This window comes from Wyeomyia smithii, chromosome 1 (assembly GCF_029784165.1).
Source record: "Wyeomyia smithii strain HCP4-BCI-WySm-NY-G18 chromosome 1, ASM2978416v1, whole genome shotgun sequence".
Classification (NCBI taxonomy): domain Eukaryota; kingdom Metazoa; phylum Arthropoda; class Insecta; order Diptera; family Culicidae; genus Wyeomyia; species Wyeomyia smithii.
The window spans coordinates 56,667,841-56,681,167 of NC_073694.1; the positions used below are offsets into that span (position 1 = coordinate 56,667,841).

General features: G+C 37.7%; 1 protein-coding gene across 4 annotated transcripts in view; it reads right to left on the reverse strand.

Moving 5' to 3' along the window:
- Positions 1-86: 86 nt before the first annotated feature.
- LOC129718433 (all trans-polyprenyl-diphosphate synthase PDSS1) overlaps positions 87-13,327 on the reverse strand; it is a 245,333-nt gene continuing 232,092 nt past the window's right edge. For all 4 annotated transcript variants that reach the window (XM_055669220.1, XM_055669219.1, XM_055669217.1 and 1 more), the window contains exons 7-9: positions 5,604-5,735; positions 5,339-5,533; positions 87-2,952 (exon numbers count right to left, since the gene is read on the reverse strand). In XM_055669220.1, the coding sequence (XP_055525195.1) occupies positions 2,731-2,952; positions 5,339-5,533; positions 5,604-5,735 (549 nt within the window). In that variant the 3' untranslated portion in view covers positions 87-2,730. The remainder of the gene's footprint in view (positions 2,953-5,338; positions 5,534-5,603; positions 5,736-13,327) is intronic.

Below are 13,327 nucleotides of genomic sequence, written 5' to 3' on the forward strand. Positions count from 1 at the left end.
GTCATCGCCCGGTCGTCAAACCACCCGCCCTGCAAAAGGTAATGCTCTTTCGTGTAAAAAAAAATCCCTCTCACTCCGCGCCGTCGTTTTGATAGATGATTAGTCTCATTTATTTCTTTTCATTTTCATCATTACATATCAAAAACATTCTCTTTGTGAAGACTGTGTAAATTGTAGCAACGATAATATACATCGGCTTCTCTCAATAACCCCCTGAAACAAACTACATTTTCTGCTATCGTTTTTTCTTCTTCTTCTTCTTCTTCTTCTTCTTCTTCTTCTTCTTCTTATGTGCATGTGTTTTCTAGTTCTCTTGTTGGTTGGTATCCCACAATGGTACGCCAAGACTGGGCAAATGATAGCTACTGCATAATCGCAACGAAAAAGCTTTAAGCATTGTTTTTTGATCTCGATTTTGGTAATTTTAGTCGCTTTTTTTGCTACAAATCTTGGATCTAAATTCAGACGGGTGTCAACGGATGTGTACATGTGTGTGTGTATGAAAGTGCAGGTGTGTCAGTGATCATGTGTAGGGGTGAAGCAAATCGTGGCGGTTATTTCGGTGTCTTGGTTTAATTTTATTTTTTTAGTGGAACTTCTTTTACTACAACTTGATAAGTAGGCACTACCTGTTTGATAAGTAGGCCTAATGTCGGCCTACTGGCGCCCAAGTACACTGAGAGATTTTCGGAGTTTCCTCTGCCACGACAGGGAAAGAGAGTTTTGTTGATTTTTTTGTAAAAGAAAAAAAAAAGTGAAAACAAAACATGAATTTAAGTGTTAGAACAGAAATAGAGTAATGCAAACTCAAAAAAGTAACAAGTGCGTACAAATGTGTAAAATAGTGTTTGAGTTAAACTAATGTTTTTTACGTTTCCCTAGAGGTTAAATTAGAGCTACTATTTACAGTATGGGGTGTCGCGTGTGTGTTTGTGTGTGTGTGTGTTTCTTTGATTTCATCAAAATTAGTGTTGCGTGTTTTAAAATAATAATAATTTGATCTGCTACGGTCTCCACTTTAATCGATAATTGAGCAGCTAGAGGTCGCATATTGGCCTACTTCGTTTGACACTTACGAGCTAGAACACGCACGCATACACAGGTACGCACAATTCTGCTGCGTGTTTGCGCTTTCTTCTTGTATTACCGTTTAACTTGCTTAACTAGTTCTTATTTACATTTTCTTTTGTCATAATCTAAGGCGCCCAACTTTCTGTCGAATCGTATTATCTCAATCTGCCACAGTCAAAATTATTTTTTACTTCCAAATAAAAAAGAGTTTGAAATTATCTACCCGCAACCATGCCTAACAACGCACTCATCATCTTCATTCCTCTAATCTTTGTTCCACTATTTCCAATGGCAGTGCTTATTGTGATGACGTACTTCCGGCATTCTTTTCTCTACGATTTGTCTCTACGCTTGTATCAATGAAATCAAGTCTATCCAAGATTTGTGCTAACATTTGACATCACTGTCAATTGCTTACAAACCAAGGGTGTGAGATATTAGGTCAAGTTTGTGCGAAAAAAAGGATCAAATGCAGCTAGATCCCATTTCGGAAGAAAGATGGTTCAATTCCAAATATCAATGCCTCATGCTTAATTTCTGCCGCCGGTTCGTCAAACACTTAGGAACAACAAAACTCATGTGACTATCATTTATTGTGAAAGTTGAAATCTTGAATCTATTGAATGGGAAACGTATGACCGGAACTGACCTAGTTTTCCCCTCAACCCCGCCCATCGCGTCTCGTTCGCTCACTTCTTGCACACCCACTCGCCGCGCCAATCCTACATTATCGCTTCACTGCTAGTTAGTCCGAACACTAGGTACACAGTATTTTACAACAGAATTGAAAAAAAAAAAACAAAAAAAATAAGATGATTAAGTCAACACTCCGGTCGACATTGCACTTCGTACATGATTGTTCAATTTAGCTAACCCAATAAGGAATACAAATAGATAGCAATAGATGTAATGAATAGATTTCACACATTTACGAAGTTGGAGGGAATCGGCTGCCGGCAGCTTCGAAAAAGAAAAGGGCACTAAAACCCGCCGCTGCAGACAACCGACTTCCTTTGCTTCGCACTGTAAAGTTTCGGGTGAACCTTGACTTATTTTATTAATCTTGATTAATAAACTGGTTATTTTCTTCTCGCTAGATAATCTTACTGACTCTAGTACATATTATGAGTTTTTTTTTTATTTCTTTACAAATTTATTAGATATAAAACCCGCACTAGTTCCTCTGGCACGCTCACACACTCTGGAGAACGTTTCAAGCTCACGCGTACCGATTGCCCGAAAGTCCAATGTCTAACAAGCAGAGCAAGCACACAGGTTGAAAAAGTGGTTACTTCCAGTGGTTGCAGTTAAAATATTCGCTCAAACACACACAAACCTTTTTATTGCAAAAAAAATAAACATACTGCTGTACATGTCCCTCCCGGATTCGGCTCCCTAAGCTGCCGAAATGTTCCTGCTTCCCAAAACCTAGCTAAATTAATCCTAGTGCACCCGTTCACTCTCTTTCTTTCTCTCTCACTCTATCTGCTGCTGTCTTTCCTTACGCTTTTCTTTTTTTTTCTCCTCATTTCACTGCTCGGTGGCGGTGGCAATCTTTACTGGTTTTTAGAGAAGCTCTGCCATTGGGTGTGTTGTTGCTCGTTCTCGTTCTCGTTCCGCCTGCCACCGTTCGCTCACGCACGCACGCACGACATACTACTATTTCATTCGGTTCAGCACGAAGTCGCCGACCACTATCAAACCCTTTTGATACGGCGATTCGCTGATTTGGGACGCCAGCCGGAGCGCCTCGATGCAGTGCTCGCGTGCGAGAAAGCGCGTCTGCTCCAGGCCCTGGGACTTGTGAACGAGCTCGTATGCCCGCTCGACGTCACCCGGCTCCCGGAAGCGGCGCAGAATCATCGGGTTCAGCTCGGGGAACTGTGAAGGGAGAGAGAGAAAATAAAATGTTAGATGGAGGTTGAGTTATATACCAAGCGTCTCCGCTGCTATGATACAATGACGGAGACGCATGGCGATCTACATAACAAAGTTTTGAACATGAGAACCTAAAAATATTTTTTGTGCTTAAATATTTCTTAGCACAAATCCAAAAAGGGGTTCCCTTAATAGCTAAAGTTGTGTAATCAACATTTCTAAAAATTACGCCCTAAACTTTTCTCCTGAGTTCGTATTGTTAAACTGAGGTTGATTGTTTTTATTTAAAGATTGCTGCAGTCATTCGTGGGCGTTTCCAGCGTTAATTTGAGCTGAGCCTGGAATCTTTTTGTACTTTCTACTTTGCGGAACTTTTAATTGTTTTCGGCAAATTCTTTTTTCAACATTCCAAATATTTCTTTTACCGATTGTGAGCTTTTCCTGCTAAATTATTATACGATTATTTTGTCTAAGCTTAATTAGCTCTACATGGAATGCTTCAGAATACTTTAAAGTACCTAGGAACCTTTTTTAATTTAATCATTCTGTTTTGATCTTTTCCCTTCTTCTTAAAAAATGTTTTTGGAAGCTTTGAGCTAATTTAAGGAACACATTCTTTTCACAGAAAAGAATGTCAGGCAGCTCTTAGATTATTTTGCGTACTTGATCAACATTTTCAGCCTTCATTATTTTCATTTTCTCTGGACCTTTAACTTTTTTTCGCGATTCGGAGCTCTATGTCCTCCTTTAGAAGCGATTTTGATTTGATTTAAGGCATCAATTTTTACTGATTCTGCCTTCTAAAGCATCTCTTAGATCAGATGAGTCAACTCAGAAGTTTAATCTCCTGAATTTACTTTTTGCTTTTTCATATCTTTAAGAGTGTTTTCGTGTTTTTTCATTATTTGGAGATTGATCTGAAAACATTTATATTTCACACCGTGACTACACTTAGAAACACTTTACAACAATTATTAGGGTAATAGGAGATCTACTTTCACTAATTTTGTTTTTATTTGGGTTTGTTTTCGCCCACATTTATTTTCTTTTTGCCTTCTTTATTTTTATCTCTAGTTTGAAAGCCTTTATAGAAATATTTTATGAAACTTTTTCAGACCGTTTACAGCCTTCTTTCGAGTATCTTCCTGCATTTTTAGGTTGATTTGGAATCTTTTTTTTTTGCTCTTTCCTGCGTTAGTCAGTAGATTATAATAGGTCTTAAAAAAGTCATTTTATCATTTTCTCATCGTCAGAATTCTCGAATTTTCACGGAAATTTTTTCTCTAACATTGGGTCTTTAACAAGCGTTTTTAGTAATTCTAACGTTTCATGAGCGTACTTTTGGTAATGATAAATTCATTATATGAATAAATTTTTACAGTTTCTGCCTTCAAAGATGTCTTGAAATTCAGAATGTGAACTTAAATCCCAGAATGTGGTTTTGTTTGTTTTCAGAATTCTAAGCATCATCTGGAAACATTTATATTTTACTCTATTACCAGCATTCGGTTTACGATAATTACGAGATTAATTTAAGACCGATGTTCACTGTTTCTGGGTATTTTTGTTTTTTTCTTAATTTTTTTTGCCACAATTGTTTTTTTTTTTTGCTTTTGCTTTTATATGTTTCTCTCCAAGGTTGGTTGTTGAATTTTGAATACTTGACTAAATGTCTTTAGCAGCTTTTTAAGAGAGTTTTCGTCCTCTCGGGTTTTTGTTTCTTGCGATTTTGAGCTTTAATTGGAATATTTTCCAGCGATTCTGAACTCAATTCTTGGAACATTTTGTTGTTGTTCTTGTCTGTTTTTCTCATGAGCATTTTCTGGACTCTAAAGATTTTTTTCATAGTGCGTAGTCGAAAGTTCCAAATATCATTTGAGATAAAGTTAGCATATTTGTTTATCTTTTCTAACACGCGAAATTTTGCAACTCAGAGTTTTTTATGTATCAATTTTGAATATTGCTACCTCTTCTGAAGGTTCAGATTTTGAAAAACAATTCAAACCTTTTTTGAGTGTGATTTTGATTTCCTAATTTGCTTTTAGCGTTTTTAATCTATAAACATATTACAGTATTACCAGCTTTTAGTATTTTAAAACCTTTTTTAACATTTTCTGGCCATGGAGTGTAGTTTATGCAAAATTATTTTTCTTCTCGCAATTGCAGCAATTCGTTCTATGTTCTTATCATAAAAGAATTTCCTATCAAACTTCGCAAAATTTGATCCATTTCAGAACTTCCTCCATCGTTCAAAAATATTTATATTTGAACAAAAAGTACGTGAGCTTCGTACAACCTTTCTGGTTATTGTTCTTATTCAACGCTTTCCTTCAAGCAGCTCTATCGCACAATTACACACTGCTAACCGCTTGCAGTTGATCAAACTTACTTTTTCGCACGCAAACAGCACCGGCGCGGTGGCCAGTCCCAGCTTCAGATCGGCTGCCGCCGGTTTACCCATCGCCTCCGAACTGGACACAAAATCGAGCAGATCGTCCACGTACTGAAAGGCTAGTCCGAGGTTTCGTCCGTACTGAAAACTTAGTTCCACCATCTTTTCGTCCGCTCCGGATAGAACGGCCACCTAAAAACATGAAAACATTTTTAGAAAACACACATTCCAAGCAAGTCTAACACAGTAAACCGCTACTGACCGCTTTCAAACTATTCGCAATCAAGGACGCTGTTTTCCTGTACGTCTTGGTGAAGTAGTGAGCGAATCGTTCGTTTTCCGTTTCCTTTGAGCCCAGCTGCATGAATTCACCTTGCACTAAGTCTGTCAGTACCTGTAAGAAAACAAAGAAAAACAAGACAACTTAGTATCACTAGTATCAGGACAAATGCGAATCATTTATTGAAGATTTACAACAGCATAAAATGTACGCATTCTTGAAGTATCAAACAGCGTTCAAGAATCCGTTCTCGTTATTGCCAATTCCACTTTACCGGAGTGCGTCTCAATTTGTCATTTACGCTTGTCTAGCGGCTGAAGTATCCCACTAGACGGATTCAACCTTCCAACGCCTAGATTGACATGTCATCAGTAGAGATGCCTCTTAAGCCAGATTGGGGCTTCAGATGTGTCGTCGCGTTCACTTCACTTCTGTTTAATCTGGTGGCACGCACCTGGTGCGTTCAGCCAGAATGATGTCGCCGTCTTCAAGCCGCGGCCGTGGCATCATAGCTGAACTATGCAAGCGATCTCTAATGGCTGCCAGGGCGCGGTACTCGCAATTTCTAAGCTGGCTCATCCTGTTAGGGAGTGCCGAGCACCCTTCCTTCTATTTACATATGCGCTGCTACCTTGCTAAACACCCAGATGCAGGTGAAAGAGAGCACTTCACTCGATGGCAGTTTTTTTTCTGTGTCGAGGAGCGCAACACCGATGATGACACAACTATCGTAGCTATCGTACGATCGCGATGCGCTCATCCTTTGGTCGCGATCGGAATGCGCAAAAAGCCATTGAACAGTTTGCATGAATGAACAAACGGCGGTGCTTGGCGGTGCAGTACACGGACATTGCAGAATAAACAGCGAAAAGATTATCGCACGGGTATAGAGGAAAAAAGACGAACCTTATGTGGAATCTCACTGCTGCTGCTGCTATCACCCACCTGCAACGGCAAAGTCCAATCAAAACCTAGCCTAACCTAGCAGCCGCGGTAAGCTCTGGAGGACTTTTTGTTTTCACAGCAAGTGATGATGCAATTGAAACAGAATGTAACGATTTGCTAATTAATCGTCACCCGAGAACTGCCTGGTTGATATTGAATTACCTTTGCGTAATGAATTTAATTGTTTACTTATTTGCCCGATTTCTGATTCTACTGAAAAACAAGTTCAACACGGCCCGTTGATGACTTTCTAAACGCGAAGCGTTTATTCAAGTTCCTAAAAAATACATTTGTTGAAAATAGCATTAGTTGTATACGTTTAAACCACTGCACAAGTATAATAAAGAAACTATTATCGAGTACTGTTTACAACTGTAATTTTTGATTTTTCAATTTCAACCGTATTTTTCGCTTCCTTGCTTGCTAGTCCTTTTTTGCTTTGCTCAGGGTTTTAATTTATTTCTGTTTATCCTTTCTTGTTTCTTTGATTTTAGGAACTTCTGGTTAAATTAATTTTTTTCCACTTTCTTTGCTTTTCAATTTTTCTGTTTTTTTTAATTTTTTTTCTGTTATTTGTTTTCTATATGTTATGCTTTTATTATTTCCGTTTTTAGCAACAAGAGAACATGTTATTCCTTTTTTCCGTATTTTTGTTACTTTAATTTTGTTTTCTTTTTTTAGACAGGACTTTTATTTTTTTCGGTTCATCTGTATGTTTTCTTGTTTTTTTTTTCGTGATTCCGTTTTTTCTGTTTTCAAATTTTCTGATTTTTCCTTACGTTGTATCCATGCTTTTTTCCAAATAATTAAGATAATTTTTGCATTTCACTGTACTGTTCTAGGATTTTCTAGGTTTATTTTTTACTGGCTCTTCTAGGTTGTTCTTCTTCTTTCTCTTCTAGGTTGTTCTAGGTTTCTTTTTTACTGGCTCTAACGGAAACATTTATTATTTTAGTTTATCCTATTATCTAGCGTCAGATTACCAATTGTTCCGATTTTCTGATTTTTCCTTAAATAAATAAAAAATACTTTTTTCCTGTCTAATTAGTTTTGTCACTTTATGTTCATATAACTTAATGTTGTTTTGCATCCCTGTTTCTGCTTTAAAATAATTTAATATTTATCTGTTTATTTCTGTCCATTTTCTTGTTTGTCTGTTTATCTCAGTTTGTGTTCTTTTGGTATTCTTTCGATGATTTTCACAGATTTTCAATATTATTTCCTTTATTATTGCTTTGTTTGTCTATATACCATGCTTTCTTGTTTTCATTTGTATCTATCTTTTAGGTTCAACTATTTTTCAAATTTTTCGTTACCCGTTTTTTTTCTTTCATTGTTTTTCTATTTCTCAGATTTTTATTTGTCTTTTCTCCATTTTTTTTGTTAAATTCTTTGCAACCTAATTTTTTAATAGCTCGTGATCTTGATTTGCTTTTGTTCTTCTGTTCTTGTTTTATTTTTTATTTAAGTAATTTCTAGTTTTGGTCTACGTGCTGTGTTTTTTGGTTTTCTTTTTTTGCTTTTCTAATATTCTATTTCTCTCTTTTTTATTGTCATATATCTCTGCTCTTTGTTTTCTATATGTATCTCTTTACTTGCCTCGTTTTATTTTGTTCATTTGTATTGTGTCTTGTTTCATTTTTGTATCTGTTTCTGTTTCTTTTTCACTATGTTAAAGTTTTCTGATTTTTATCTGCTCCATCGTTTCCGTTTACCTGTTTCGAAATAAATTAGTATTCATTCGTGCCCTTTTCTATTTTTCTGCTTATCTGTTTTTCAGTTCCAATATCAAAAAGGTATTGTTCTCATCTAATTTTCTGTTTCGGTTTTTCTCTGATTCCTCGTTTGTCGTTTGTTCCTGATTCTTCGTTTGTCCTCACACCCTTTTACTTGTTTTTTGTCTATTTTTTCTTTGTTTCCTATTTTTCCTTTCATTGTTCAACTATATTTCGGTTTTCCAATTTTTGTTTTCCCAATTCTAGGGTTTTTTTAATTTTTTGTTGCTCTTTTTTCTTTATGGAGGATTTTAATTTATTTTTGTTTATCTGGTTTTTTCATTTTATTTTTGTTTTTTTTTTACCGTCCCACAAATAAAACATTTCTCGCTTTGGAAATTTTTAATTTTTCGTTCTTCTCACTTTTTTACTAATCTCTGCTTTTTCTGTTATTAAGTATGTTTTTTTACTGTTTCTATGTGTTTTGAATTTTTTATTCCTTGGCCTATTTTAAAATCTTTTGTATTTAAAAAGGTTCAAATTGTTTATTACTCTATTGGGTTTTTTTTAATTGGCATTTTAATTTTATTTGTTTTCCTGGTTTTTCGTTATTTTTCATTCACGCCGACTTTTATTTAATTGTACTTTTTTGTCTTATATATAATTTGTTTTCCAATCTCATTATTCTATCACCATCAATATACTGTTTTTTTTCTACTTTACCGCATAGTACTGATATACTGTTTTTTTCTACTTTACCGCATAGTATTGTTTACTATTTTTCAAACATTTAGTATTTATCTGGTCTTCTTTTTTGTTTTTTCTTATTTGACTGTTTTTCTCTTTACCCATTTTCTATTCTTCCAGTGTTCTTTTTCTACTTTTTTGATTATTTCTTTGATTCTAGTTTTTTCTACAATTTCACAGTTTCTTTTTTCTTTTTTGCCATACTTTTTGTTTGTCTGTTTATTTGTATTTTTTTATTTCTTTTTTTTCGTTCCTAGTTCCAATCCGTTCGAAGAGTTTTTCGTTGTTCATTTTATTCTTTTCCTAGTTTGATATCGGTAATTGTTTTCAAATTCTCCTGATCTTGCCTCTCTGGGAATATCTGCACGTCAGTTTTTTTTTGTTGCTTTTTTTATTTTTTATTATTGTTTGTTTTTTTTTTTATCTTTCTATATTTCTCCTTGTTTTAATTCACAATTTGTCGGAGTTTTCTTCTTTTCATCTGTATTTATTTCCCTTTTTTCTGGTCTGTTTTGCCATTTTTCGAATACGTTTTTCCTTGCTTTCCTTTTTATGTGTTTATATTTTTCTAACTTTTTTTTTTGTTATTCTGTATGTTTATTTCCTGATGTTTTGGTTGTTGAATTCTATGTTTTTCGTTTTTTTGTCGTTTTTTTTGGCCTCTTTTTTTTTTCAATCTCCCAGATGGTCTCGAGGTACGATGCTGACCAAACAAACCAGTCGTCTTGGGTTCGAGTCTCGGCTCGGGAGAGACTGATAGTGTCAGTAGGATCGTAGCGCTTGCCCCGCAATTGTCCTGTACACTAAACAGTCGGCTGCGAAGTCTGTGTATAAAAATCAGAAGGTCGAGTTCCGAATCGGAATGTAGCACCAAGGCTTTGCTTTGCTTTTATATCTTTTTTAAAAAACTTATTTGTTCTTTTTTTGTTATCCCAATATTTTTTTTTTTTTTAGTTTTCCACTTCTTGAATCAAGTATTCAGGTTTTTTGTTTCCACTTCTTGAATTTGGTTTTCTGTTCTCACATTTCACTATTTTCCCCGTTTATCTAGTTTTCTGTTCGTTCAATATTCTGTACTTTTATGTTCTATAATTTTCGTTTTTTCCCTACTCCTCCATTTCTTTCGTTTATTTTATTTAACTTCTCTGTGTCTGATTATCTGCATTTTTCCCAACCTATCATGTTTGTTGTATTATTTATAATTTCTTTTTTATTTCGTTGCTGGTTCCATTCAGTTTGATGACAGTTTTTCGTTTTATGATTTTCATAGCTTGACATCGGTAAAACAATTTTCTTATTTCCAAACTTTCCTAATCTTGCGTTTTAAGGAATTTCTACATGTCTTTTTTCTATGTTTTCCTAATTTTTGTTGTTTTACTGATTTTTTATTATTTCATTATGGTTTTTTATCATTCCGTGTCGAACACTCGACAGAAACGGACGTGCAAAGTGGTCGTTCTATTACAATCCGGTCCGTGTGTACGAATAGCCAAACAAAAGAGTGTATTATTCGCGCTAAAGGCCAACTAGATTGTGAGTTGTGTCGCTACGTTCTGTACCCGGCTCGCAACTTTGGCTGTATTGGTGCAAAATACCAGCTGCAGTTTTGATCTGTGCACAGTGAATAGATCTTTCTAATTCAAGGCCATCAGTTGACAGTCGAGTCGTGTCGCTGTGCTGAGTGATCTCACACCCGGCTCACTGCTGGTGGCTGTATTGGTGCTGCAGTACTGGTGCTGCTGGCTGCTTTGGGTGCAGCTTCGAACGATCAGACAACCACTGCTGGAAGGAAGAAGTAAATAGGTACGTGTTCTTGTCGGCGCTAGTGCGCTAGTGCGCTACATTTAGCGCGATGGATATAGATCCCTCGCCTCCCGTGACACCATCCCCGAACCCCCCTGACCCTGACCCTTCTGTTACCCCCTCTCCTGTTCATTCTCCAGTCCCCCCTCGCCCCAGGCTTTACCCGGACGGATCTCAACAGGGCAGCTATACTGTTTATTTTCGTCCAAAGGCAGGAGTGAATTCAAAGCGATTAAACATACTGCAAATTTCTAAAGACCTGACGAAGGGGTACGAGCCCGTGACCGAAATTTCCAAGGTCCGACCTAACCAGCTCCGTGTCGTGGTCAGTGATCTGGCACAGGCCAATTCTATCGCTTGCTCTGAGCTCTTCACACGCGACTATCGCGTTTACATACCCGCACGAGATGTGGAGATCGAAGGTGTCGACGGAGTGTATCCTTAAAAGCGCAACCGGTTGCTTCAAACATACCGAAACACAGGCGAAGATTTTGGATTGTAAGCAATTGCGGTCCATGTCTCTCGTCGGCGGTAAAAAAGTTTACACTCCGTCAGACTCGTTTCGCGTTACGTTTGCCGGATCTGCACTCCCTAGCCACGTCTCGATCGACCGGGTTCGTCTGCCTGTGCGATTGTATGTACCCCGTGTTATGAATTGCAGCAATTGCAAGCAGTTAGGCCACACAGCCGCCTACTGCTGCAATAAGGCACGATGTAGCAAGTGTGGGGAGACTCATGCGGAAGATTCTTGCAGTGTTAATGCTGAAAAATGTATTCACTGTGGGGAAAACCAGCATGAGCTATCCACAAGCCCGGTGTACATGCAGCGCAGAGATAAAATCAAGCGGTCACTTGAGGAGCGTTCAAAGCGTTCTTATGCTGAGATGCTGAAGAAGACCGTGACCACTTTCTACCATAACATCGAATCCCTTTGATCTGTTGTCCTCTGATGAAACCGATTCTGACGATTCATCAGCGGGAACATCTTATGCCAATCCTGGGGAGTCTAGGAAGAGGAAAAATGTTTCTTCTCCTAAACTTCCCCGTAGAGGTCCTAAGATTTCCCAAAGTGTAAGAAAAGTACGAACAAACCAAACAGTGCTGCGGAAAAACCGAAGCAAACTTCTCCTGGGCTTGCAAATTTAAAGTCCCAGAAGGAGTTCCCAGCACTGCCAGGAACATCTAAAACCCCAGTTGTTCCTTTTGCACATCCAGTTGAGGAAACAAACTCTGGATTAGTGAAATTTTCTGACATTGTGGACTGGATTTTTGACAATTTCAATGTACCCGATCCAATTAAAATTTTTCTTACAGCATTCCTCCCAACAGTTAGATCATTTTTGAAGCAGTTGACTGCCCAATGGCCCCTCCTTGCAGCGATTGTATCCTTCGATGCCTAATTCAACTGCGTATATGAAGGATTCTATCTCTGTCTTACAGTGGAATTGTAGAAGTATTTTACCAAAAATTGATTCGTTTAAAGTTTTGATAAATAAAAACAAATGCGATGCATTTTCCCTTTGTGAAACTTGGCTTACTTCAAATATTGATCTCAACTTCCATGATTTTAATATTATTCGCCTTGATCGAGACACCCCATATGGAGGAGTACTTTTAGGGATTAAAAAGTGCTATTCTTTCTATCGTATTAACCTCCCCTCGATTCCAGGCATCGAAGTTGTCGCATGTCAAATGACAATACAAGGTAAAGAGCTTTGTATTGCCTCAATATATATTCCTCCCAGAGCACAGGTTGGGCAACGGGTGCTCTTTGATTTAATAGAACTTCTTCCCTCGCCACGTTTGATTTTGGGAGACTTCAACTCTCATGGTGTGGCTTGGGGTTCCCCTTACAATGATAACCGCTCCTCTTTATTCTATAACCTTTGCGATGACTTCGACATGACTATTTTAAACAACGGTGAATTGACACGTATCCCGAAACCTCCAGCGCGCCCAAGCGCTTTGGATCTATCCTTATGTTCGACGTCGCTACGGTTGGATTGCACATGGAAGGTAATCCTCGATCCGACCATTTGCCTATTCTTATTTCAATTAATAACGGGTCAACTCGCATGCGACCAATTAACATTCCGTATGACCTCACACGGAATGTCGATTGGAAGTTATACGAGGAAATGATTTCAAAAGCGGTCGAGTCGATTCAACATCATCCACCACTTGAAGAATACAACCTCCTCGCGGGCTTGATTCTCGACGCCGCGTTGCAAGCCCAAACGAAGAAATAACCCGGCGTAGCGATCAAAGAACGGCCTCCCACTCCGTGGTGGAACCAAGAGTGCTTTGATGTCTACACGCAAAGATCCGACGCGTTTTTGGCCTTCCAGAAGGGAGGTATACCTGGCGACTATTTACGGTATTCGAAGCTTGTTACCAAGCTTAAAAGTTTGGCTAAAGCAAAGAAACGCGGATATTGGCGTCGGTTCGTGAACGTGACGTCGAGGGAGACATCGATGAGCTCTCTTTGGAACACAG